The 26,050-nt window shown below is 55.9% G+C and overlaps 1 protein-coding gene and 1 long non-coding RNA gene across 7 annotated transcripts; both read left to right on the top strand.

Moving 5' to 3' along the window:
* Positions 1–1,110: 1,110 nt before the first annotated feature.
* Positions 1,111–8,048, top strand: LOC144376926 (uncharacterized). The gene is made up of 2 exons (XR_013437271.1): positions 1,111–2,794; positions 5,473–8,048. It is a non-coding gene; the product is annotated as an uncharacterized LOC144376926 (long non-coding RNA).
* A 7,317-nt stretch (positions 8,049–15,365) lies between these two features.
* B4galnt4 (beta-1,4-N-acetyl-galactosaminyltransferase 4) lies at positions 15,366–25,888 on the top strand. Of its 6 annotated transcripts, none has more exons than XM_078045227.1 (20): positions 15,371–15,842; positions 18,172–18,275; positions 18,516–18,611; positions 18,699–18,794; positions 18,881–18,971; positions 19,043–19,143; positions 19,290–19,357; positions 19,455–19,554; positions 20,613–20,679; positions 20,786–20,923; positions 20,994–21,103; positions 21,182–21,282; positions 21,383–21,483; positions 21,560–22,454; positions 23,811–24,094; positions 24,233–24,386; positions 24,503–24,575; positions 24,673–24,826; positions 25,114–25,240; positions 25,478–25,888. In XM_078045227.1, exons 1-20 carry the CDS (start codon positions 15,692–15,694, stop codon positions 25,599–25,601), a joined length of 3,135 nt encoding a protein of 1,044 aa, XP_077901353.1. In that variant the 5' UTR covers positions 15,371–15,691; the 3' UTR covers positions 25,602–25,888. The 6 variants fall into 6 exon arrangements, with proteins under 6 accessions (XP_077901357.1, XP_077901353.1, XP_077901354.1 ...); XM_078045228.1 differs by having other exon boundaries at positions 15,372–15,842; positions 20,789–20,923; XM_078045229.1 differs by having other exon boundaries at positions 15,372–15,842; positions 19,476–19,554.
* The last annotated feature ends 162 nt before the right edge of the window (positions 25,889–26,050 follow it).

A 26,050-nucleotide genomic window follows, 5' to 3' on the forward strand; every position in this document is an offset into this window, starting at 1 on the left:
TGGACTGCAAGACGCCTGCCTAGGCCTGGGCTGTCACAGGCCAGCAGACCTGGGCCCTGCCGGAACCAAAGTTTCTCCTAAAATACTGAGGAGTGCCGACTGAGAAGCCTCTGCAGGACAGCGACTCGCTCATCCAAGGCCACCCTGAACCAAAGTGGGACCCGCAGGCCCAGGGGATGCGGGACAAGGCCACCACCTGAACCTTTCCCGCCCCTGGCGAGGCTTCTAGCTCCTCTGTCCTGTCCCCTCACTCGCTGTCTTGATTCAGGACACAGATCCAGCCACCGTTCTGGGAGTGGGTAACTTCTATCAAGGGGGTTCGACCCCACCCAAAAAGGAAGAAAACGGGGTTCCCTCCTCGGGGCCTCCCCTCCAGCCCCACCGGCCCCCCTCTGTTGCCTCCCGCGGCTCCCTCCCTCCAGCTCCCTTTAGCCCCTCCCCAGCTTCCCGAACCCACCCCCCCCAGCCTTCCCCGGGCAGGCGTCACTTCAGGGAAGCGGGTCGCCCGAGGTGGAGGTGTGGAAGAGGAACGCGGCCAGCGCGCCCGCCCCCGCCACGCCACGCCCGCCCCCTGCCCGTCGGCCCCCCTCCCGCGCCCCCTCGGCTCCGCCCCCCCGGCACCACCCCGCCCCGCCCGTCCACACCGCCCGCCCCCTGCCCAATCGGCCCCGCCCAGTCCACACCGCCCGCCCCCTGACCAGTCGGCACCGCCCAGCCCGCCCCGTCCACACCGCCCGCCCCCTGCCCGTCGGCCCCGCCCAGTCCACACCGCCCGCCCCCTGCCCAGTCGGCACCGCCCAGCCCGCCCCGTCCACACCGCCCGCCCCCTGCCCGTCGGCCCCGCCCAGTCCACACCGCCCGCCCCCTGCCCGTCGGACCCCCTCCCGCGCCCCCTCGGCTCCGCCCCCCCGGCACCGCCCCGCCCGCCCTGTCCACACCGCCCGCCCCCTGCCCCTCGGACCCCCTCCCGCGCCCCCTCGACTCCGCCCCCCCGGCACCGCCCCGCCCGGCCCGTCCGCACCGCCCGCCCCCTGTCCAGTCGGCACCGCCCGCCCCCACCCCGTCGGCACCCCGCCCTCCCGCCTGGCCACCCCACTCCGCCCGGCCACACCGGCTCCCGCGCGTGCACCGCCCACTCCTGTCCGCTGGGCTCGACCCCTCCTTTTCCCGCTCCTGCGCCGCCCCCCGCCCTTCAATCCACGTGCGGTCCGGTCCCCACCACCCTCTCCTGCGGCCTGGGTGCACCTGGGCACTCCGGGCTCACCAGACCCTCCGGATACTGCGCGGCCTTCGAGGTCGCCCACCAGATGTCGATCCTGATCCCGGGGCGCCCTGTGTGGACCCTTCGGGCTCAAGCGGGCCTGCGGCGCCACCTAGCGGCCCTTGGGCAAAATGCGAGCGTGGCGCCGGAGGGGCTCCAGCAGCCAGAGCTGAGGTGTTAGAACCCGCAGGACCCTGGGCGCAGCACCCACTTCACCACGGTGTACGCTCGAAGCTCTGGGCATCCGTGGGCCGACTAGAGACGCAATGTAGTTGGGAGAGTCGCTGGGCCTACGTCAGCCTGCCATTATTCACCCAAAGCTGAGATGGGGGAGGGGTCTACCCTGCTGGCCTAGCGCCAGGGAGCTGGGTGCAGAGGGGCATTTTGGACAGCTGTCCCTAAGTCCACCCACCCCCAGGAATAGACATTCGCCTTCCCAAGAGTTTACTCAGGAAGAAAAAGGGCAAGTCCCATCCTGGTGGAGCTCACAGGGCAGCAGAGGCAACAGTGAGCGGTGAGTTCCCAGCTCGGAAGGCCAGGAGAAAGGACACCCAGGACGCAGAAAGCCTGTGGTGGGGGGGAGAAGGGGCTTAGTGATCTCCAGGGAAGTGTGGGGCGAGAGCCAAAAGGAAAAGACCCCAAGGAAGACCCAGGCGAGCAGTCAAGGCTAGAGGAGACAGCAGTGGAAAGGCCCTGGGACAGGGAGGGCCTGGTGGTTGGAGAGTACAAGTGGACAGGGACCACGGTGGCTAAGGGTACTGGCCTCTGGACAGTGGCCTGGCCTGAATATGTGGACTTGGCATGATAAACCCAACCTGATCTTTTATTAAATTGGGAGCCCTCTCACCACAAAGCCATGAAAAGCTAATTTCGGCTTTACTATAAATTACTGCAAATTCTGAACCTGCTTGGAATGCCTGCCCGTGCCTTGAACTCACCCCTGCCTGGCTCTCTGACCAGATAGCAGCCCTCTCTGAAACTTTAGTGACACCTCATAAATATTGGCCTTCCCTGGCCAGACAACGACCCTCTCTGAGGCTCTAATGGGCTTCATAAATTCTGATGTTGGGGCCAGCAAAAAATGTAAACTACCATTAGTGTGATGCTCGTCAGAGTCCTGTTATCTGTAACCCCCTTTTGTGTAACTTTCTGGGCTATAAAGCGGGGCTGTAGGAAAGCTGGGGCTGCTGTCTTGTTCCTGCCGTTTTGGGAGGAAAAGGCAGTCCAGCCGGTCGAAATAATAAGCTTGCTTTAATTTGATTTTAATTGGAGTCAGTGGTCTTTTCTTGCGTCCTGGTCTAACATTTTGGAGGCCCCAGCGAGATGACCCTGCCCGACCAGACCACAAGACCAGACTGCTGGAAATTCTGAAGCCGGCCTTCGCTCCAGGGCTCCGGGCTGGAGAGCCACTCTAGGGGGTGCGCAACTTGAGACGTTCCAAGGCCTCGGAGTGAGCCTTCGGTCCCAGGAACCCTGCAGTGAACTGCCGCACTAAAACTATTAGCAAGCACCTGGTGGAGGAGGCCTCCATAGGTAAGTGGCGCCTTTATAACATCTGATATCCGGTTAAGGGAGATCTCTTCTGATGACAGAGAGGTGGCCTGGCGAGGCTCACATATACTCCTGTCCGGACAGTACGAGAAATCGTTCTGTCTTCTGTTCTGTTCTGTAGGGAATTCCTCTGGAAGGGTAGAGAGGTGCCGACGGGCACGCACGCACTCCTACCCCGGAGCTTTGGCAAGACGTTGCATTGCTCCTCTGTTTCTGTTTCGGCGCCGGGTTTCTGTTTTCTTGTTTTTGTTCTGTGTTCTATATGTTTTTTGTTTGTTTGTTTTTGTGCGTTTTGTTGTGTGATTTCAGTGATAAAACTTAAGGATATTGGACGTGAAAATGGGTAATAAAGCAAGTCAGCCTGACACCCCTTTGGACTGTGTTTTAAGGAACTGTGATGAACTGTACCCCCCTTTGTTAAGCAGGAGGAGAGAAGCCCCTAGCTGGCTGCTTGAAGCACCTCCAGTGCAGAGGGCAATGCCTGCTGGGGACCTAAGAACTGAGTATCTCCCAGGTTAACAAGTGAGACTCCTTTAAAACCCCTTGTCCCTCCAGATCAAGAGAGTCACAACCTTTGGGCAGAGTTCCCGGTGTTTCTCCTTTGTTAGCAAAACAATAAAACTCCCTTTTTCTTTTTCTCAAAACCCTGTCCTCATTATTAAATTGGCATTAATTGGCTCTAAGGTCAGGAACCGAACTTTCAGTTACAAATTTTGATACCCCCCCACCCCCAGAACTTTTTGAGAACTGATTACTGAAATGTTAGGAGATGAAATGTGCTTGGGGTGGAATCCTGTAAGTAAAAGGAGGGACTGAGGGACTCCCAGCAGCTGCCGAAGCCCTGTTGCTTCGGGGATTCCCTCCTTCTTTCCCTGCACTGTAAGGATTATGCCACCTCTGTCTTCTTGAAAAGAGAAAAAGAAAAAGGAGACACTTAATGCAGTAAAGTCGCCATGGAGACCCTTGATTTTATATTTCAGATTGCTCCTCTGTGAAAACATCTGGTCCCCTTGTGGGGACATCTATGGTGCCACTGGTGTAGGAGATTTTCCTCTTATCTGCTCTGTTTTAAAAGGTTTCTGTCAGCCATAGTCTGGAGCTCCTCTCTGTCTGTCCTGTGTCTTTGTTTCTGACCCTTTAAGACATGTGCAATAGTGTGTTGATATTATAATTTGTTTCTTGGGAATGATCTTGGCTGAATGTGTATCTAAAAGATGATGTTTTATTGTAACAATCTGGTATCTGAATGGGTTTTTGATGCATTGCACAATGCTGCAGTTAAAAGTTGGGTTTAGGTAGTTGTTTAGTTTATGATTTCAGATAATTCATGTCAGAGAACTTAAATACTTAGGATGGAAAACTAAAGAACTCTACTTCCAAGTTGGCAAGTAACTTGCCAATCATTCAGTCTTTTTTCACCAATTTTGAATTGGGTAGCCTGGGAAAATGTTACTGTGTGTACCAGTGCATTAATTTGGACAAGGATAGTAAATCATAGTATGGTATCTGTTGACAAAACAAGATGTAAAGATATAAAATTTTGTGAATTGTATCTTAAACTTGTATCATAATTTTCAACATTGGAACCTGAAAATTATGACTTATAGTTAAAATGCCTTAGGCCTGAGGTGTCTGCTCAGAATAGCAGTTTTTCCCTGCTCCTTCCAGACCTCAGCCAGGACTTATGTTGAAATGCAAATGAAAGAAGCCTGCAAGCTCAGTAGGAGACTGATCTGAGACCTAAGGAAAAAAAGTAAATTGTATGGTATTTACTAATTACTGGCCAGTCATTTTTACTAGGACTCTTGTTTTTTTCCTTAGATTCTGTATTTTTTTGAGCTCATGATTTTGACCCTACAGACCTAGGTTAATGTTTTTCTGATCAGTCCTATCTTTGACCAACTGTGGAGTTTTTGAAACATTGCAATGGAGATTTCACCTGCGAAAAGTTACTAAGGCCTTTACTATTGTTATGTGTGCACACTTTTGTTATGTGTTGTATGTCTATATATACATATGTCCGTATATCATATATATGATATACAAATTAACATATATAAGGAGCGCTCATAAAAACAAATTAAAAAAAATGGATCCAAAGATCTTTAATTCATGTGATTTAAATGGTTCAATTTAAATTGGATAAACAGATAAAAATAAATGTCTTTAAATTTAACTTACAAGTTTTTCTAGGTGTTCAAAAAACTCATAAAATATTAATGTCTATAAAATGTCTAATATGCCTTGGTTCTAGGACTTTTCCTTCAACAAAAAATGGTTTACACTGTTCAATACATTTGTCTAATATTTTGATAAATAAGTAAAGAAAATTTGATATGGGATTATTCATGAGTACTTTTGTTAGATATCTGATTGCTTTACTAAGGTCTGTATAAGTTTGTACTAAAGTCTGTATAAGATTGTAAAAATCAGTCATGTGTTAAAGAGACAAAAATTTCTTAAAATATAAGTTTACCCATAACATTGTGTTTATTAAGTTTTACTTTTTTCTAGAGCAAGCAACCATAAAAATTAAACAACTGGTTAAATAAGAACTGTTATTTTAGAGCACTGTACTGCCATTTCTTTAAAAGCTAAGCTTGGTTAATGTAGAAACATCAATGTAATTGTGATGCTATTAATGTGCTCATATCTTCCAGGTATACAAGTCTGTAAGGTAGAAACTTTAAAAGAGCATTATATCAAGCTGGTGTTCGGAAGTTGTATGGTAAAAAAATATATTGGGGATTTATTTACCTGTTATCAATAAGATATGTAAAGTTTTGTTACTTCTTACATTGGGGAACAATTTAAATGTATTTTTAAGTTAATGAGAGCCTAATCTATGTAAAGGTTAAAACTTTCAGCCTTTCTTTAATTCATGTTTTAAATGTGATATCAAATGGTGTTAGCTAATGTTCATGTGACCTCAAACAATTTACGTAAACTTTGTAAAATGATAATTAAAAATACAAAGATCAGCTTTAGAACTAAAACACTTAAGAATTATAAAGAGCCCTGCCTTACCTGAGATGAGGCTCTGTGTCCCATCTTACTACATGTGAGAAAGACTATGAAAACAGTAGGCAAGATTTTAGTTCATTTAAAGTTATGTTCAAAAAATTTGTTTTTTGTTGTTTTTTTTTTTTTGTCAAGATTACTAGGATCTCAAACAGGGGACATAATGTATAACTCAGCCAAAAATTCAGGGTAGCTGTTACACGAACTAAGTGTTTTTACTCTTGTTAATTTTATTTTGTAATTTCCTTATAAGTGATCTAAAGATTCCCTGTTAGTGTTTTACAGAAGTGTTGCTTTAAGAACACAACATGGGTTAGTTTGAGATAATAAGCCATCACCTACAAGACAGATAGGATAATACAGATCCCAATTAATAAAAAGATAAATAATTATAAAGTTATAGACATTAAAGCCCAGTACTCTTAATATAAGGCTGTTAAAATTTATTTGCTGGATGTTTAAGATTAAGTTTTAAAATTAAAGTTAAATTAAAAGGGCCAGAAAAACCAATATTCGGCTCTTGCCCTCTGAGTCAATCTGAATCCAGGGAACAGGGGACTTCTCTAAAGAGCTTTGCAACTCTGGGCCACATAACCTCCCGATCAGGGAGACTAATGAGACCACTGGAGAACAGAAAGCCAATCAGTGCATTTGCTATGAAGAGGAGAGTCATCAGAGAAGGGAGACATCCCTGGTGCTTCCGAGGGAAGCCACATGGTCAAGCAAGACCTAGACCCATCCTAGCGCAAATGGCACTAGCAGAACTGAGAAGTTTCCCCAGGAATGACTCCCATAAAAGCTCAGCTGTTAACAATAGATAGAAACAAAAGTCAGTTTGACTGCTTCATCTTAAACACTTAGCAAAGACAGTTAAAACCAAAATACAGCCATTCCTGGGCATTTTAAATAATAATAATGATGATAATAATTATTATTATTATTATTTAAGGTATACACTTTATGTTAGCCTCCCAAAATAAGTAAGACTGGAGGCTACAAAGAAGGATTCTCAGACAGAAATGTCTGATAACTATAAAAAGAGACTATCAAGAGGAGCTGCCAGAGACAGAAGTTTTTAGTTTAAGGCCTACAGTTATTCCTAACTTACACAGGTAGGCTTCGTGTTTGCTAGTATGATTATCCAGCCCTGAGTAACAGAATTAAAGGTTTCTCTATTAGACACAGAGCTCATACTAGTAAAAAAAATTTTGCAAGATCAGATGGCATTAAATTATTAAACTGTATCTTATGGGGAAGGACATCTGTAACACTAAAAGTTAAATGTTAAATTTACAGGCCTGATAACTGGAAATGTTAAAGCCTGGTGAGGGAACTTCTATACAGTGACACGTTCCAGCTGCTACAACATTTACTCAGTACTCATGGTTTTTGTTTCTCTCATAGAAGCACCATTCCCAGATGACTTTACAACCTGTTCTTCCCCAACCAGACTTCAAACCGAACTGACTTCTAAAAGGCAACTCATGTCCCTCACGCCATGCTCCCTCACGTCACCCTCTCTCAGCTCAGAAGAAGCCAAAATGAGTGACGCCTGTCTTCTTACAACAATGGAGCCAAAAATAAATAGATTATCAATATAAGTAATTAATTAAGTCAGGTAAAATCAGGGAGACCGGTTTTGGGTGAGTTCTAAAAATTTGGAGACTGTTACCTGAGGGATTAAAATTCCCTCAGTGCTCTTCCCCTACCCTATCAAAGATTTGAAAGGGACACATTAGAAAAGGGGGGAATGATAAACCCAACCTGATCTTTTATTAAATTGGGAGCCCTCTCACCACAAAGCCATGAAAAGCTAATTTCGGCTTTACTATAAATTACTGCAAATTCTGAACCTGCTTGGAATGCCTGCCCGTGCCTTGAACTCACCCCTGCCTGGCTCTCTGACCAGATAGCAGCCCTCTCTGAAACTTTAGTGACACCTCATAAATATTGGCCTTCCCTGGCCAGACAACGACCCTCTCTGAGGCTCTAATGGGCTTCATAAATTCTGATGTTGGGGCCAGCAAAAAATGTAAACTACCATTAGTGTGATGCTCGTCAGAGTCCTGTTATCTGTAACCCCCTTTTGTGTAACTTTCTGGGCTATAAAGCGGGGCTGTAGGAAAGCTGGGGCTGCTGTCTTGTTCCTGCCGTTTTGGGAGGAAAAGGCAGTCCAGCCGGTCGAAATAATAAGCTTGCTTTAATTTGATTTTAATTGGAGTCAGTGGTCTTTTCTTGCGTCCTGGTCTAACAGGCAGTGGATGAATGTATCTGCCTTCCCATGCTGAGGGCACCCAGCTAGAAATACCTGCAACTTCCTAGAGAGAGTGTGCCAGTTACTACGTCCACTACTCTACAGGAGATGGTCAGACTCGGACCACAGCGCCAAGTCCTGCCCTGTGGGCCCATAGGGAGGTTATGGGGGGGGGGGGTGTCACAGATGAGGATCTCATTGCAGGGACTCTGGCTTCTTCTCTGAAGGGCCTGAGTGATATTAACTCAAACAGCCAGAAGGACCCTGACTCAGCCAGGGGAGGCCCAGGATATCTGCTGTGTGTCATGACACCCAGCACAATGCCAACCTGGGGCTGTGGGATGGGGTCCTGTGTTCCTCCAGGGAGCACACCTCACACACAACACTGTTGTCCTGGAGAGCCAACAGCAGACACCAATAATTACAGGTGATGGTGGCCAACATACAACCCCCACCTCCAGTGAGCATGTGGAGGCCCAGCCACCCCACAGGCCAGCCCCAGACTGGAGGGAGCACAGCTGCAGAGAGTATGGCCTTCAGCTTTCCTAGCCCCTCAATCAACATTTGTAGCCTGGATCTCCATGCCGTTTGGCCCAAGGGCTCTTGGGCATCACTCAAAACACTTGTCCCAAGAAAGTTGAAAACACTTTGAACTAAATGAAAACGAAAACCCAACTTGCCAAAATTCATGGGATGCAGTGAAACCTGAGTGTGGAGGGAAATCTACAGCATCTACTGGTGCCAAAGAGCAAAACCGACAACCCTTTACCTGGACCTCCGCCCAGGACCCAAGGGCAGCTGGACCTCCACCTGGGACCAAGAGAGTAGCACAATATACACCTAAAGTCAGTGGAAGGAAAGAAGAACACTGGATTGAGCTGAATTTGGAAAAAATGAGAACAGTAAATTAACAGGGGAAAAAAATGAAACCAAAAGCTTGTTCTTTGAAAAAAAATATTCAAAAAATGGTGACTCTCTAGCCAGGCTTCTCACAAGTAAGAAGAGAAAATGAAAATTACTACGGTGCGAAGTGAAAGGCCCTCAGTGCTCACCCCAGGGACCGAGTACTGGGCACAATTCCATGCCTGCAAATGTGATAACTTACACATCTATCGAATTCACACCAAGAGAAATAGGTAAACTGCATAGACCTCATCTACTAAATACACTGAAACCATGATTAGTGATCGCCCAAACAAGAAAACAGACAGGTCAAACAGTTTCACTGATGATTTTCTTTTATTTTCCTTTTGTATTGTGTTGTGATGGGACCTAGCCCTTCACTGGAATTCTACCAGACATTTAAGAGAGAAAATTTAGCAGTTATCTTTCATTTCTTCCAGAAAGTAGTGGAAGGGGGCACTTCCCAAATTGTTCTCCTAAAACCAAGAATAGACAAAGCCACAAGAAGCAGAAAGCCACAGGCCAACATCCCTCCTCAGCACCAGGTTTCAGTGAAGCAAATCTACGGCACTGTGCATCAGCGAATTCGACACCCCAACAGGAGGGGCCCGCGCCAGGTGTGAGGTCATTGGGCCTTTGAAACCTCTAACATGGACCATCTCTTCCGCAGCCAAGGAAGAGAAACAGGAGCTTACAAGTCGGGGCAATACTTGGCAAAATCCAACACCCACTCGTGACTGAAACAAAGACTAGGAACACCCCAAAATGCTCACTGACATCAGACTCAACAAAGAGCGATGGGGAGCCTCCAAGGTCCAGAGAGGCGAGGGCCTCCGGTCCCCACTTACTCACCGTCACACCCTGCGCGTGCAAAGACATTCCTCTCCTCGCGGCCCTGGAAGCTGGAAGTCCTGGGCCAGGGGCCTGCGTGGCCAGGTCTTGGTGAGCAAACTTCTGGCCGGCAGGTGGCCTCTGCTTCGCTCTCCTAATAGCCTGGCCTTCCCCCAGTGCGTGTGGGGAGGGCGCCCAGCTCCCTTGCAAGGGCACAGACCCATCAGGGCGGGCCCCACCCCATGGCCTCAGCTAAGCTAACGACTCCCCACGGCCGTGGCACTGAGGGTGAGGACGCCAACCTCACCCTGGGGTGGGGAAGCAGAGGTTCTGTTGCTCTGGGCCGTCTCCGGTCTGAACGGGTGCCCCTCAGCTGAGGGCAAGGACCTAGTCACAGGGCCAGAACGTCACGGTCCGTCTTCCTCCCAGCCCTCCCGGAAGGCCCCAAGCACCCCTCACAGGGAGCCGTGAAGAGAGAAGGGGAAGCACAGATGCAGGCAGTGGCTGGCCCTGGAGACCTGAATTCCCACGTGGCCTGCAGTTGGACCGGGGCTTGTGGTGGTCAGGTAGACTATGGGGCTTTAGCTCTGGCCCGCCTCTCAGTGGCCCCTGAGCCCATCCTGTGGCTATTCCCATTTCAGAAGAGAGAGAGCGCGGACACCCTCAGCAGGTGGAGGAATTCTGCCTTGGCCCCGACCCACAGAGGGCCTCCTCCTGGGTGGGAGGCCACACTGACCATCAGAGCTGCCCCTGCAGGGGGACAGTGACACAGAAGCCACATACCTCCCTGCAGAAATCAGAGGTCAGTGCCCCCTCGAGGGCTCAAGGAGCAGGTGCCTTCCCCACTCCCCACACCTGCTGAGACTGTGCAGAAAACAAATGGGCAGCTTGTGGGCAGCTGGCCGGAGAGGGCAGCAGTTGCCAACCTGCAGTGGTTTCAGTGCTGCAGCAGATCCACAGGGCGCCAGCCAGCACCCTGAGAGGTGGAGGCTTTTTTTCCAGCCCAGAGACGCCAAGGAACCCCAGCTGCAACCTGTTGCCCTGACTCCCAAGCCCACCAGCCGAGGATCGAACCCAGGCCAAACACATGCCAGGCGAGCGCGCTACCACTCGAGCCACAGCCCCAGCCCCGGCCCAGCATTTCATTTGGCTCACAGGGATCCGTCACCTGTCCCTTCCACAGCACGCGTCATCTACTAGAGTGGTGACATCATGTTGTTTGGATCTGATGGGTAAAGAGCAGCAACCGCCCTGGGCACTTCAGTAGGACACAGATGTGTTGAAGAGTGGGAGGTAAATTCCACAACAGCCCGGGATCTCCCACCTGCAGAATCCGGGCCCAGCAGGCCGTGTGCCTGACAGTCCTTCCCGGATGGAAGCAGGTGGCTGCACCCAGGCCTCTGGGTGTTGAAGACCAGCAGGAGCTGGTCTGGCCCTTGTCTGGGACGGAGTTTTACTTGTCTTACTTGGACATGCTGCTGCAACCCCATAACTTAGTAACCCAAAGCAAGAGAAGGTTCTGGGTCAGGATCAGGCGTGGCACAGGCCAACCCATGTCCAAGAAGCCTTGGCCTGCCCTTCAGGTGAGTCACAGACAGACTCAACCAGCACTGCCCGGCTGGAAGGTGATGGCTCTGCCAGACCCTGAGGCTGAACACCCACCCTGGGCCACCATCATAAGAGCCTGGCCACCAAGCCACAGGGCCAGTACGAGAGGCAGCAACCCACAGAGAAGTGACATGCATGTGACCAGCTCAGGCAGGCCCTGGAGCCCCAGGTGAGGGACTTGCGGATGTGGGTCCTATCACAGTGCTACAGCCCTCTGAAGCCAGGCACACCAATGGCTTCATGGGCAGCCAGAGAAAGCTCATCCTGAGGGCTGGGGCTGGGGCTCTGTAGAACACTTGCCCAGCATGTGTGAGGCTCTGGGTTTGATCCTCAGCACCACATAAAGAAAATAAATAAAATAAAAAATAATAAAATACAAATAGAAATTTTATATAAGTAAAATAAAAAAGGTATTGTGTCCATCTACAACTAAAAGAAGAAAAAGAAAACTCATCCTGAGCACAGACAGTTCTGCATGGCATCCACCCAGAAGTGGATGGCTGCAGCAGAAGAGCCCCACTGTGTGGGGGACGGGGAGGATAGGTAGAGCCAAAATCTCTGGAGAGGGCAGGACAGTGTACCGTGTGCCTGGTTGTGCCTTCTGCGTGGAAGGGTGACAGTGAGAGGCATAGATCTCTGCTGGCTGATAGGCAGGACTGACCTCGGCTGGAGGGCCAGGTGCCTAGAAAGAGCATCTTATATAAAATCAGTGACAAGGCCTGGGGCCCCCAGTCTGGTACACACAGAAACATCCCTGAATGTGCAGAGTGCAAAGCATGTGCGTGACCAAAGAGCCACTTCAGAAGGGATCTTGATAACTGGGGGGTAGAGAGGGGGCACGATGGTCTCCTTCCCAGGGCCACCTCCTGAGTCAAGGTTGGCCAGTAGGAATGGAGGCCAGGGGTGGCCTCGCTGCCTGTACTCACTGGGCACCTGGGCTGACGGCAGAGATGCCCAGGCCCCTCCTGCACCCTGCAAGCCTCAGGCAGGCATTTGAGCCATGGATGCACCTTCCTGCCGGCTTCACTTCTGCCAAAGCTACCATGGAGGGACATAGGGCGTGGTCACCCACACCTCGGCGTTCCGTACAGCAGTCTGTCTCCAGGCTCATGGCCTCTCGGGTTCCCACAGAGTGGTGGACCGCCTCTGCAGGTTTACTGCAGACCCCAGCTGAGTGGCAATCCATTCATTTCCTCACTGCCCTGGTGTGTCCAATCCAGGGCTTCCCCCAGGCAGGATTCTTGGGTCTGGGTCCAGGTCCAGGCATCATGGAGTAGAAATGGCAATGTTTTCTCAACTGTCATTATCCCTTGAGATTTGTTGGTGACATTTTTGCTTCCTGTCCCTGTGACTTTTGGATTCTGCTGATCTGGAGGCCTTAGGTTTTTCCAGGACTTTTCTGGGTTTAAGTGAAAGTTCCATTCCTGGAAATCCCTGCAGTCCTGGGCAAGACCTGGCCACCTGGCCATCACACCTGAGGTTTGACAGAGGGTCCCTCTACTGGCCAGGGTGCTTGGTCTAATGGAGGGGAAGCCCGGTCTTTATCCCAGATGGGATAAGGAGGTACATGGAAGGCAGCAGGGTCCTCAAGGATGTGTCTTGGCACGACTTCTTCCCACAGGAAGTGACTACAGGCAAAACTGCTCACAGCAAAGGCCCTGCAGCAATGAGGGCTTGGGTCACCCCACAAGCAGAGAGCCAGATGCTTGCTGCAGGCGAGGGAGCGCCTGCCCCTTACCCCTGTGAGCTGTGTGCACTTGTACTGACCGGTTCTTTTTCTTCCTCTTCATTCCCCTATCACCTAACGAAAACATCAACACTGGTTAACATTGTGTCTCCATGTTTGTGCTGTTTGACTCTCAAACACTCTCAAGAAGTGCCACTCAACCTGAATATCAAAGGTAAATAGAAACCCGGGCTCAGCCCCCTGTGGAGAGGCAGCCTGTTGGTTGAGAGAGTTGTGTATTAAGCCGAGGCATGAATGTGCTGCTGTTGTTATTTGGAAGTTGAGTGTGGTTTTCAACAGCCGTCTGCATGCATGCTGATTTTTCAGGAGGGGCTGCTGCAGGTGGTTCTTTTGAAAAGCTACTTAGGCTGGGCCCCTTCCCTCTGTGGTCGGGGCTGGACAGACCCTTAATCTCCAAAAGGCTGTCCCAGCCAGATGTGGTAGCAGGTGGAACAAGTGTGCTGGGCCAGAGTCCCACCTTGTTCTCCCAGTGCTCTGCCCCTGGCCCTTCATCCCACCCGCTAGTGTCCAGATACACAGAGTAAATTCCCTGGCTGGGGTCCTTCAAAGGCCATGGGGTTCCAAAAAGTCTCTTTCAGCACCCACTTTCCAATGTTTGCTTTCTAAAGATTCCATTAGTGACCCTCAAAGAGTGACCATGCTCACTGGAGTAAGCCCTCTCCACTCCATGCCATCTGTCTGTTTCTGCCTAGAAAAACTTAAATTCCATGAAAGGAGGGACCCCCTCAGACACAGTGGCACACACCGGTAATCCCAGTGACTCGGGAGGCTACAGTGGGAGGATGGCAAGGCCAAGGACAGCCTCAGCAACTTAGCAAGATCCTGTCTCAAAATAAAAAATAAAAAGGGCTGGGCATGGTAGCACACAACCTATAATCCCAGCAGTTCAGGAGGCTGAGGCAGGAGGATGGTGAGTTCAAAACCAGCCTCAGCAAAAAGCAAGGCACTAATCAACTCAGTGAGACCTTGTCTCTAAATACAAAAAAAAGTGTTGGGGATATGGCTCAGTGGTAGAGCATCTCCAGGTTTAATCCCCAGTATGAAGAAGGAGGAGAAGGTAGAATGTTAGGAAGAAGGAACCTTATCTGCCCTGTTCACGACTGTGCCCTTATGGTATCTGGTTCCTAAAAATACTAGGTAATATCTCTTGGCTGAATTTTATATCAGGAAAAAAACATTAAGTGTATTCAGGGCAACATGTGAAATGTAAGAAGAGTGGCATATAGAACACTGTATTTAAAATAACATTTAAAATACACACAATTTGATATGCAGACAACATGAACGTGAAAAGTAGACAATTGACAGGAAGGAAAGGTTTTGAAAAGATGCGACTTGCAAGACAGAGGACAAAATGACACAAACAGTAGACGGTAACCAACTTGAATTTTGAGGGATGGTGGGGCAGTGTTAGAACAAGAAGGCAACCTCTTGAACACTCTTCCCAGCCCTGGGCGGGATCATGTCTCCAGCTGGGAATGGAACCAACTAGAAGGGTTATAACAGAGCACCATCCACACGGGGGTCCTCCCCGCAAAGTTCCCAAGTCAGAATGAGGGCTGAGCTAAGCAACCCTCCTGCAGGTAAGACCTCAGCATCCTCAACCCACCCTCAAGAGAGGTCAGCCCCTTGGCCCATCCCCGGGGCCAGTAGGCCTCTAACTGCCTCCCTCTGCTGCCCCCACCACCAGCTGCCAGGTAGGACCCTTGCCCTCCAGGGGGAGGCCGGTGCTTTGAGGACCCCTCACGGCCTGGCCTGCACCAAGCACCGCAGACAGCCCCACTCCTCATCCCTCCACCCCACGTGTCCTCCAGTTCCACACTTCCCTCTCTCTTCTCCATTTTATCTGAGCCCCATTCTTTCTGGTCTCCCTGTGTCCAGGTTTTCCCCAAACTCCCAGACCAGGCTTCCGCGTCTCGGGCTGCCAGGCACCTTGGCCAGGCTCCTGGAGTTCCCCAGCCCTCCGCTGTCCTCATCGCCCCAAGCCCCTAGTATCCTGCACCGTACCAAAGGGACCCTGCGTCCCTCGATCCCCGCACGTCCCGGTCTCGTCCCCGCGCGCGCGGGTCGGCGCAGCCCAGGTGGATGCGCGCGTCGCGTGGATGGAGACGGCGGCACACCCTAGCGCGCCGCCCCGCCTCCGCGTGCCGCGGATTGGCTCCCCGCGGGCTGGCCAGGGCCGATTGGCTTGGGCCGCGCGGCTGCCGGGCCCGTTTCACGGTGGGTAGCACCGCAGCGTGGATGCTGCTCGGTCCGCCGCCGCCCGGGAGGAGAGTGGAGCGGGAGCGGCCGGGCGGGGCCGGCGGGAGCGCCTCGAGGAGCCGCTCCCGCCGCCCACCCCTGGCCCGAGGCCAGGGCAGCCTGGGGGTCGCGGCTGCACCGGGTGGCCGCGGGCGGCGGACAAAGGGCCATGCGGGGCCGCGGACGCTGAGCGCGGCCGGGCGGGCCGGGGGATGCGGCGCGGGGCTGGCGGGACCGGGGGGCCACAGCGACGCTCCTGAGCTCGGCGGCCGCGATGCCGTGGTTCCCGGTGAAGAAGATCCGCAAGCAGATGAAGCTGCTGCTGCTGCTGCTGCTGCTCACCTGCGCCGCGTGGCTCACGTACGTGCACCTGAGCCTGGCGCGCCAGGGCCGCGCGCTGCGCCAGCGGCTGGGCTACGGGCGAGGTACGCGGGGCGCGAGGGGACCGGGGAGGCGAGGGGCGGATTGGCGACGGCCCCGGCCTCCAGCGGGCAGCGAGTCTGGCTGGGCCGAAGCGCGCCTGGAGACCCTGCTCGCCCGCTCCTCCCAGCTGGGGGATCTTGGGGGAGGGGGCACGGTTTGGCCTGGCAGGACGCCCGATGACGTCAGCCATGACGCGCTCGACCCTCTGGGGGTCCGTCCCAGACCTGGGCGGAACCTAGGATCTGGCTGGATCCGGTAGCGATGGGGTTAAAGGTGGGATCTTGGCAAGTTCTCCACCCCAGCCCCAGAGGCCTATTCTCCACCACTGGCCTACTTAGCTGGACCTCAGTTTCTCCATCTGCTAGGGAGACACCCAGAGATCCTGACCCGAGGGCAGAGCCGCGGGAGTGACCCCCGCGTTTGGAAGGCCTCTGGAAGAGTGCCCTGGGTACACCTGTGCACGATGGAGCTGAGGCTGGTGCTGCCTGGTGCTCACACACCAAGTGGGGCAGTAGGACCCACAGAGCAGTTCAGGTCGTGGTCAAGGAAGGGCCTCTGAAGATGGTGACCTTTGACACACACTCGGTGGGGAAGAGCTTAGCAGATATGCAGGGCTCAGAGCTGACCCAGCAACACAATAAACCATCCCCTATTGACTGCCTCTGTGGTTTCTCAGCAGCCACAGGCTCCCCTAGTCTGACTTCCTGAGCGACTGGGGAGTCTGAACCCAACCAGGAGGGGGCAGGGACATAGGAACCCCACTGCTGAAGATCTGATCTCTGTTCTCGCTGGGGCCAGCTGGGAAGCTGGTTCAGTTGGCCCTGGCTGCTCCTGAGTTGGTCCTGGAAGACCCAAGCTGCCAGTGGCACTGCCAGGAGCAACCTGGGCTGCGTGGGCAGGCACCAGCCCTGCACACTTGGCTCTGGGCTGAGGCCCATCCCGTGTTTAGCCACCTGGACTCCCAAGCCAGGGCCTGTTAGATGTTGAGCAGTGGACAGGGTTGAGGCTTTTCTGGCTGTCCAGTCAGTGAGGCAGCATGCAGGTGGTGCCCAGCAAGTGTTAGTTCAGAGGCCTGTCTGGATATTCACTGTGTGAGGGCTCAGCCTCTGCAGGACAGTGGAGGCAGCCTGAGCTGGGACTTCACACAGAAGGTTCCCCACGCCGTGGATGCCTGGACTTAGCTCGGCAGGCTCTGGGCATCTGGGCCAAGCTGTGGGGATTGGTCTGGGAGTTTCTCAGTTGCTCATCTCCCAGCTGGTCAGGGAGGGAGGAGCTAGGAAAGGACCTGGAATGAGGAGCAGGTGAGTAGGCACTGCGGGAGTCTCAACAGAGAGGAAAGCAGGACAACATGTCTCCCCCAGAGAAACAGCCCAGACCAGTTTGTCTCAGTGGTGCCCCTAGGGGATTCTAGCTCCTGAGGTCTGGATGAAGGTGCCAGGCATGGACGTTGAAGCCCAGGGTTGGCTCTGAAGCAGAGGGGTCTCCTAGCTTCATTGGTTGTTCCTCAGTGGGAGCACCAGGAGGGGCGAAAACAGGGCATAATGAAGCTTCTCCCTTCAGAGACAGATCCCAAAGCCTGGGACCCTCCCTCCCAGGATGCAGTGGGATGTTGAGGTTCACAGTTGAGGAAGGACATCCCAGAAGTGGAGCAGATTCAGAGGTCTGCCCTAGGCCTGGGAAAGGACAGACTGGAAAGGGTTGCCCTGAGGGACAGTCTCCCTCCAGGACCACCTTGGCACCAGGTCCTCTGGCAGACAGGACAGCGTGCCTATCTCGCTCGCCTCTGCCCAGGCCAGTTCCAGGGCTCCTAGGGTCAAAGGCAGCAGGGATGGCACAGGTGCCGTGGGCCAGATGCGGCTTGGCTCAGGACCACAGGGCAGGCTTTCCTGACCACAAGACCCTGCAGCCACCCTGAGCTCTCTGTTCTGGAGTGAGGGAGACAGTTCAGCATGGGGTAGAAGTGCTGAGGGTGCCAGGCCACCCTCAGGTTCTCCAAGGCAGGACCGCTGGGCGAGCACAGCCAGGTGGGTGTGGGTGTGCAAGCACAAGCAGAGACACACGGCCTGCATTCTCTCACCCCAGCCAGGTGGAGTGCTTCTGCCAGGCTGCCCACCAGGTGAGACGTAGAAGGGCTCAGGTGAGAGGTGGGGCCTCTGCTGAGCAAGCAGGCGCAGGGAGCATCTCCCTGGAGCAGAGACACCTCAGCTTCCTGCCCTGCTCTGGCCAGGTGGGCTAGGTCCCTGCCCCCAGCTGACCCCATCTGCTCTGGCCAGGTGGTCTCTGGCCTCATGAGAGCCTGGGCCCCAGATGTGCTTCACCTTCGACCCACAGATGGTGAAAAGCTAACCGGTGTGACAGATGGCCGGGGTGTCCGGGCCATGCCCTCCACCCAGAGGGCAGAGGACTCCAGTGAGAGTCGTGAGGAGGAGCAGACAGTGAGTGGGGACGATGGGGGAACCCCTAGGGGGGTGGCCCGTGTCTGGGTGGACACAGTGGTGTGCGTGTGTACTGGCCTGTCGTGTGGGTGGCCACGTCGGCCTGGGCAGATGTGATGTGAGAGTGTCCAGGCCCCAGTGGGGCTGGAGTTTACACAGCTGTGTGAACACGGGACGTCATGAAGCTGTCCCACCGGGTGTGGCCTTGAGCTCTGAACCGCCACCCTTCCTCTCACACAGCCTGATGGCCGGGACCCAAACACGCTGCTGCCCGTTGGGGTGGGGAGGCCGCCTCCACTGAACCTCACCCGTCAGGCACCCCCCTGGCGGGAGGAGGTGAGCTCTGCCCGCCTCAGCCCTGCATCCCTCTGTGCGGGTCTGGGAGGCTGGGGGAGGGGCGTGGCTAATTCCCCTTCTCCCCAGTACAAGGGGCAGGTGAACCTGCACGTGTTTGAGGACTGGTGTGGGGGTGCCGTGGGCCACCTGAGGAGGAACCTGCATTTTCCGCTCTTCCCTCACGTGAGTGCCCCAGAGAGGGAGGCCAGGCGGGCCTGCAAAGCAGGGTGGTCAGTGGCCCTCCACATGAGTGGTCACTACCCCCTCAGACTCGCACCACTGTGAAGAAGTTGGCCGTGTCCCCTAAGTGGAAGAACTATGGACTCCGGATTTTCGGCTTCATCCACCCAGCCAGAGATGGTGCGTGGGCAGGGTGTGCTGGGGGAGGGGTGTCACGAGGGCCTCTGCTGAGCTCCTGTCCCGTGGACCAGGAGACGTCCAGTTCTCCGTGGCTTCTGACGACAACTCTGAGCTCTGGCTCAGCGTGGATGAGACCCCCGCAGCCGCGCAGCTTGTGGCCTTCGTGGGCAAGGTACTCCCTGCCCCTACCCCAGGCCTCTTCCTTCCCGTGGTGCCCCTCTACCCACACCCTCTTTGTCCCTCTTTGGAATGGGGACTGGATGGGTCTGGACCTCAAAGACAGCATGAACCCCCGTAACCCTTCTGTGTCACCCCCAGACTGGCTCCGAGTGGACGGCGCCTGGAGAATTCACCAAGTTCAGCTCCCAGGTGTCGAAGCCCAGGCGGTGAGTGAGGGTGTGGGCATGTGGGGGGCTGGTGACTTCCGCCTGTGTACCCTGGCACACTCACACCAGCAGCAACCTGGGCCTGGGGGAAAACCAGCCCTGCCCCTCCTGTCCACAGGCTCATGGCCTCCCGGAGGTACTACTTTGAACTGCTTCACAAGCAGGATGACCGGGGATCTGACCACGTGGAAGTGGGAGTGAGTGTGGCCTGCCCGGGAAGACCCTTCCAGAGGCCCCAGCTGCCCTCCCTCCCCTTCCACTCCCTGCCGGACTGCAACGTGTCCCCAGGCAGAAGGGGCTTCCAGGAGATCAGGAGGGTCCGAGGCGCCCACTGGGCAACAGGGGGCTTCTCTGAAGGGGACCCTTTACCAGGGAGGCACTGGAGGGGACCACATAGAGGGTAGGAGGCAGAGTGTAGACTCCATACAGGAGAATGGAGCCCGCGTCTTCCAGCATCTCGGGAGACCCCAGGGGGTCTGTGGCCAGGTCAGGGGACGGGTGGAGCTACAGTGTTACGCTGGACAGCTCAGCCTCTCCTCAGAGACCGGCAATGGGATTTGCATTCAGGAAGAATCCTCCAGCCGCTGATGGGTGATTGGGGGGTTGGGAGGTAAACCAGGAAGAGGGAGGGAGGACCTGAGGTTGAAGGTAGGGAGGGGGTTCACAATAAGAGAGAGGCCTGGAGTCCTCCCTGCTGGGGTGGGGGGAGTAGGGTTCTCAGCCCCATGGACTCGCCTGTGTCTGGCGTGTGCAGTGAGTGTCCTTGGCAGGCTGGAGAGCGTTTGGAGTGACCCTGGGAAGACTGGGGGAGTCTGTGAGGGGGTCCAGGATCAGCCCCTGGGAACCTCAGTCAGAAGAGCAAGACAGGGGTCCCCTCTGCAAAGGAGAGCAGAAAGAACAGCCCTGGGGTGGGGCCCTGGGGGGCACTCTAGCAGGAGATGCTGGGCCTGGCCCTGGGACAGCTGGCAGTGACCTCCGGAGGGCAGTAGCACAAACCCAGGCAGCAGCTGGGATCTGGAGCCGTAACCAGCAGGCCAGGAAGATCCAGGGTGGGTCTGGGTCTGCCCCCGGGGACCCGCCGCCTTTTGCACCTCCTGCTAGTTAGCCCTGCTCCAGAAGGTAGGACGCCCCCCACATACTCCCTCCCAAGAACTTCCTGTATTCTTTGAGGGATCGCTTCCACTGCCCCAGCCCCAAGCCAGGGAAGACCCTTCCTCTTCTCCCTGAACCCAGTCTTCCCTGTCTCTAACCCCAGTGGCGAGCTTTCCTGCCTGGCCTGAAGTTCGAGGTCATCGGCTCTGCTCACATTTCCCTATACACAGGTACGGGGCTAGAGACCCGGTCACCGGAGGGGGCAGCTTCCGATGGACCAGCTCTGGGTTGGGGTGGGGACAGGCTAGGAGGATCCCCTTCACCTCCTTCTGCCAGCAGATGAGTCCACCCTGAAGATGGACCACGTGGCCCACGTTCCCCAGTCTCCAGCCAGCCACCTAGGAGGTCGCCTGCCACAGGAGGAGCCCAGCGCGGACATGCTGCGGCCGGACCCACGGGACACCTTCTTCCTCAGTGAGACGGGACCCACCAGGGGTGAGGGCGGGGGCCAGGCCAGGCTCCAGTCTGACTGCCCCTCCCACAGCCCCTCGGATGGAGCCTTCGAGCCTGGAGAATGTGCTGGAGCCCTGCACCTATGCCCCCACCTACGTCCTCAAGGACTTTCCCATCGCCAGATATCAGGGACTGCAGTTCGTAAGTGCACCTGACGAGGCTTCGGGAGACCGGCCTCCAGCCTGCCCGGAGACCACCCTGACCTCAGCCCGCCCCCAGGTGTACCTCTCCTTCGTCTACCCCAATGACTACACGCGCCTCACTCACATGGAGACTGACAACAAGTGCTTCTACCGGGAGTCGCCCCTGTACCTGGAAAGGTGGGTGGGCAGTCCTTCTGGAAGTGAGGCGGGGCCTCGGCGGGGCCTCGGCGGGGCCTCGGCGGGGCAGGTATCTGACGCCCTGCACCACCGGCCCCAGGTTTGGATTCTATAAATACATGAAGATGGACAAGGAAGAGGGGGAAGAAGACGAAGAGGACGAGGTGCAGCGCCGTGCCTTCCTCTTCCTCAACCCTGACGGTGAGTGCTGCGTCCCAGCATCCCAGCACCCCCGCCTGCCCGCCTGGGCGTGGCCAGCTGACCTGCTTCCCTGCAGACTTCCTGGCCGAGGAGGAAGAGGGGGAGTTGCTGGACAGTCTGGAGCCCACCGAAGTGTCCCTGCCACAGGGCAGCCACAGGTCTCCCACCCCAGCACCGCCCACGGAGACTGCTGTCACCCCTGTCCCACCGACACCACCCAGCCCCCTGGACCAGCACACCCCCAGACACTCCCGGGGCCTGAGCTGGGCTGCCCGGGCCGGCCGCCCCCTGCCCCTCTTCTTGGGTCGAGCTCCACCCCCACGTGCCGCAGAGAAGCCGCCCTCTAAGGTGTACGTGACGAGGGTCCGACCAAGACAGCGGGCCTCCCCAAGGGCGCCTCGCAGCCCTCTTTGGCCTCCCTTCCCTGGTGTCTTCCTGCGCCCCAGACCCCTGCCCAGAGTGCAGCTGCGAGTTCCCCCACACTCACCACGGTCGGGCCGGAGGACCGGAGGCTCCCAGGCCACAGAGCTGAGGCCCCCGACCCGGGCGCAGGCCACCCAGGGGGATCGGGAGGGCCGGGCACTTGTGCCGGGACTGGCAGCGCTCTCGGTGGACTCGAACTCATCGGCCGAAGCGCAACCGGTGACCTCCTTCCTGAGCTTGTCCCAGGTATCCAGGCCGCAGCTGCCTGGGGAGGGCGAGGAGGAGGAGGAAGGGGAGGATGACGGGGCCCTGGGAGATGAGGCCTCAGAGGACAGTGAGGAGGAGGCCACTCGGGCTCTGGGCCGCTGGCGAGAGGACGCCATCGACTGGCAGCGCACCTTCAGCGTGGGTGCGGTGGACTTCGAGCTGCTGCGCTCAGACTGGAACGACCTTCGCTGCAACGTGTCCGGGAACCTGCAGCTGCCCGAGGCGGAGGCTGTGGACGTGGTAGCCCAGTACATGGAGCGGCTCAATGCCCGCCACAGTGGGTACGAGGCTCCTGGGAGAGGAAATGCTGGTCTCGGACATTCCCCGGGGCTCAGCAGTGTGCTAGTCTGGAAAGATGCACCCCACCCTGAGCTTTTCTTTTGGGTCCCAGGGATTGAACCCAGGGGCGGGTCACCACTGAACCACATTCCTAGCCCTTTTTATTTTATATTTTGGGACAAGGTCTTGCTAAGTTGCTGAGGCTGGCTTTGAACTCGCCATCCTCCTGCCTCCGTCTCTGGGCTGACAGCATATGCCACCTAGCCCTGAGGCACCAGGGGGGCTCCTCTCCCCTGGGTCCTAACGACTTGGGGCCCTTGTCCAGGTTCAGGGCCTCCCTGGAGCCTCACCGAGAGCTGGCTCCGTAAAGCGTCACCTGTAAATCCCACAGCTGCCACTGTGCACCTGAGCTCAGGGTGAATCCAGGTTTCAGGAGGTAATGGTCTGTCTCAGCCAGAAAAAGGAGCCAGCCAGACACCGAGGGTCAAGCTCCAGACCCCTAGACCCCTCCTCCCCTATACAGTGCTGCAGAGTCTCTACCAGGGTCTAGTCTTGACTCTCAGAGGGTGCAGGGTTCCTGCCCGACTGCCTGCCACAGGCCCCAGCATCCAGCTACCCTTCACCCCACAGCGGCCCTATCTTTTCCTCTGGGGAGTTTCCAGAAGGCCATGGAGTGTGGTAGCCACCGAGGAGATATCAGATCTGCATTCAGTAGGCAGGTGGGCAAAGGATTGCTGGGGACAGGAGACCTGGAAGGTTCCGAGCAGGGCCAGAGTTGGGTCCAGGGTTGTGTACAGATGTGCCGCTGCCTTGGGGAAGGGTGGGGCTCCTGACAGGCCTGGTCTAGGGCAGTGAAGGACCCTCCGGTGACTCCAGGTGGCTCAGAGGGCAAGTCTGCCCTTCCTCTAGGCGTCCTGAGAGCACCTCGTAGTCCCATGAGTAGGAGAGGGCGTGGCTGTGACTCCACCTCTGCCCACTTGGGTGTGAAGGTGCAGGTTACCACACAGAAGATCAAGAGCATCTGGAGAGAGTGGTCAAGGGGCAGGAGTCGAAGGGGGACATGTGCTGGCCTCCAGGGGAAGGTGGGAAGCCCCGACCAAGAGCCGCCGCATCCAGACAGGGTACACCCCAGAGAATGGAGGGCGCCTGGAGGAGGGGTCAGCGCTGGGCTGGGGAAGCCTCCCAGTGTGGGCTGCCCTACTTTCTGCTCTGCCCTGGGGAAGGAAAGCACAGGTCAACCTGCCTCCTCTCTGGGAACTCCAGGGCAGGGTTGGGGTGTGATGTGCCCCTGAAGTCCCCATCCTTAGTGGCAGAGTCTTGGAGCGCCGGGCCCTGGGCTAACCCCTCCCACCTCGTAGGCGCTTTGCACTTCTTCGCATAGTGAATGTGGAGAAGCGCCGAGACTCGGCGCGGGGAAGCCGCTTCCTGCTGGAGCTGGAGCTGCAGGAGCGCGGGGGTGGCCGCCTGCGCCTCTCGGAGTACGTCTTTCTGCGGCTGCCGGGAGCCCGCGCCGGAGACGCAGACGGGGAGAGTCCCGAGCCCCCTCCGGCTGCCTCTGCGCGACCTGATGGCCGCCCAGAGCTCTGCCGACCGCTGCGCCTGGCCTGGCGCCAGGACGTCATGGTGCACTTTATCGTACCAGGTACTGGTGTGGTGGGTGGGCACGGGCAGGTGGGGCCACCGAGGCCCCAGGCGGCCTCGGATAGAATGGGGGTGCTGATGCCAGGGTGTGGGGTGGCTGGGTCCAGAGCAGTAGGCTCAGTGGTGCCCACTCCTACAGTGAAGAACCAGGCCCGATGGGTGGCGCAGTTTCTAGCAGACATGACCGCACTGCATGCGCAGACCGGTGACTCACACTTCAGCGTGGTCCTGGTGGACTTTGAGAGTGATGATATGGACGTGGAGAGCGCCCTGCGTGTGGCACGGCTGCCCCGGTAATGGCATCCTCCACCACCACCACCTGGGGGTGGCACATCTTTTCTCCTTGGGAGGTGTGTTTTCCCGCCAAGGCCACCTCTAGGATCGGTGCCTGTGACTTCCCCTCCCACAGGTACCAGTACCTGAGACGCACTGGAAACTTTGAGCGCTCTGCCGGGCTGCAAGCTGGAGTGGACGCAGTGGAGGTGCGGGCCAGACAGGTTTGGGGCAACGAGATGGGGCGGCCCGGGAGGAGTCCATCTGTGGGAGGAGAGCGTGGGGCTCAGCACTCCTAACCTCCAGGACCCCAGCAGCATCGTTTTCCTCTGTGACCTGCACATCCATTTCCCACCCAACATTCTGGATGGCATCCGCAAGCACTGCGTGGAGGGCTCGCTGGCGTTCGCACCTGTGGTCATGCGCCTGGGCTGCGGGAGCTCCCCTCGAAACCCTCATGGTAATGCCCTGGATGCCCCCAGGATGCCAGGGTAAAGACCTCTCCCCACCTCCACCCCAGGCCCCCAGAGTGCCCAGACACCAGAGCCTCTGGTTTGGGGCCAGATCCATGAGCACCTCCCAGTGCCCTCATGGTGCACTGGGCTTCTGGCGGTGGCCCGACACCAGAGGGTGGTCCCTGAGAGCCACAGAGTGAGGGGACCCTGCACCAGACCCCTCCTGAGGTCTCCCACTGGCCCTCTGGGAAGGAACCTGGCAGGACCAGCCTGAAGAAGGGCCTCCCCGCAGGTTACTGGGAGGTGAATGGCTTTGGCCTCTTTGGGATCTACAAATCAGACTTTGACCGCGTGGGAGGAATGAACACCGAGGAGTTCCGGGACCAGTGGGGGGGCGAGGACTGGGAGCTCCTGGACAGGTGACTGCCCCCCACGCTCTGAAGAGAGTCCCATCCTCACTGGGAGGGTGGGATTCCCGGGCCCAGGTGCTAGAAGACCCTGCCCTCCTCCCCCTCTTCCCAGGATCTCATAGGCCCCGGGGACTCGCCCCAGACCCTGGAACCCCTTCCCACCCTCTGGCAGAGTCTGGCAGACGCAGGGCAGGCCCGACACCCGGCTTCTGGGCGCGGGTGCTGACACTCCTCCACCCACCCCAGGGTCCTGCAGGCAGGGCTGGAGGTGGAGCGGCTTCGACTGCGCAACTTCTACCACCACTACCACTCCAAGCGGGGCATGTGGGGCACGCGCAGCCGCAAGGGCGCCCACCCGGAGCGGTCCTGAGGATGCGGCAGCCCCCGGGGGTCCTGTGGCAGCAGCTGAGGGCCGTGCTCTGGGCCCTGTCCCAGGCTCAGCTATCAACCTGGCCTGCCCCTCTCCACCCACCCAGGCTCCCTCCGGCCCTCGCCTGAGAGGCGGACTTCACAGCTGGTCGGGGCGGGCCACGGCGATCCCCACAGTCCACGATGATTTCTGTGAAATTTTCTGTAGCGATGACATTGTTTTCAAGATTTCCAAGAGTTCTGTCTGTCCCAGTTTTTATTCAGAAAGAAATGAAATATTTTTTTTTAGTTCCGACTTGTCCTCTGTGGCTTGTGCTCTAGGGAGGCACTGCCTGCCCCTGTGCCCCTCACTTGACCCCACCTGCCCTGCCCTGGCCTTCCGCCTGGGCCCCAGGAGTTCATTTCTTCCCCGACACCCCCTTGTGCCGTCTTTGGTCACAAGAAGAGGCG

Source organism: Ictidomys tridecemlineatus, chromosome 4, assembly GCF_052094955.1.
Source record: "Ictidomys tridecemlineatus isolate mIctTri1 chromosome 4, mIctTri1.hap1, whole genome shotgun sequence".
Taxonomy (NCBI): Eukaryota; Metazoa; Chordata; class Mammalia; order Rodentia; family Sciuridae; genus Ictidomys; species Ictidomys tridecemlineatus.

Coding starts and splice junctions, on each gene's coding strand:
- B4galnt4 (XM_078045227.1), top strand. CDS start 15,692: ATGCCGTGGTTCCCGGTGAAGAAGATCCGCAAGCAGATGAAGCTGCTG. Junction 20,924..20,993: donor ACGGGACACCTTCTTCCTCA/GTGAGACGGGAC, acceptor CCCCTCCCACAG/CCCCTCGGATGGAGCCTTCG. Junction 21,104..21,181: donor GATATCAGGGACTGCAGTTC/GTAAGTGCACCT, acceptor GCCCGCCCCCAG/GTGTACCTCTCCTTCGTCTA.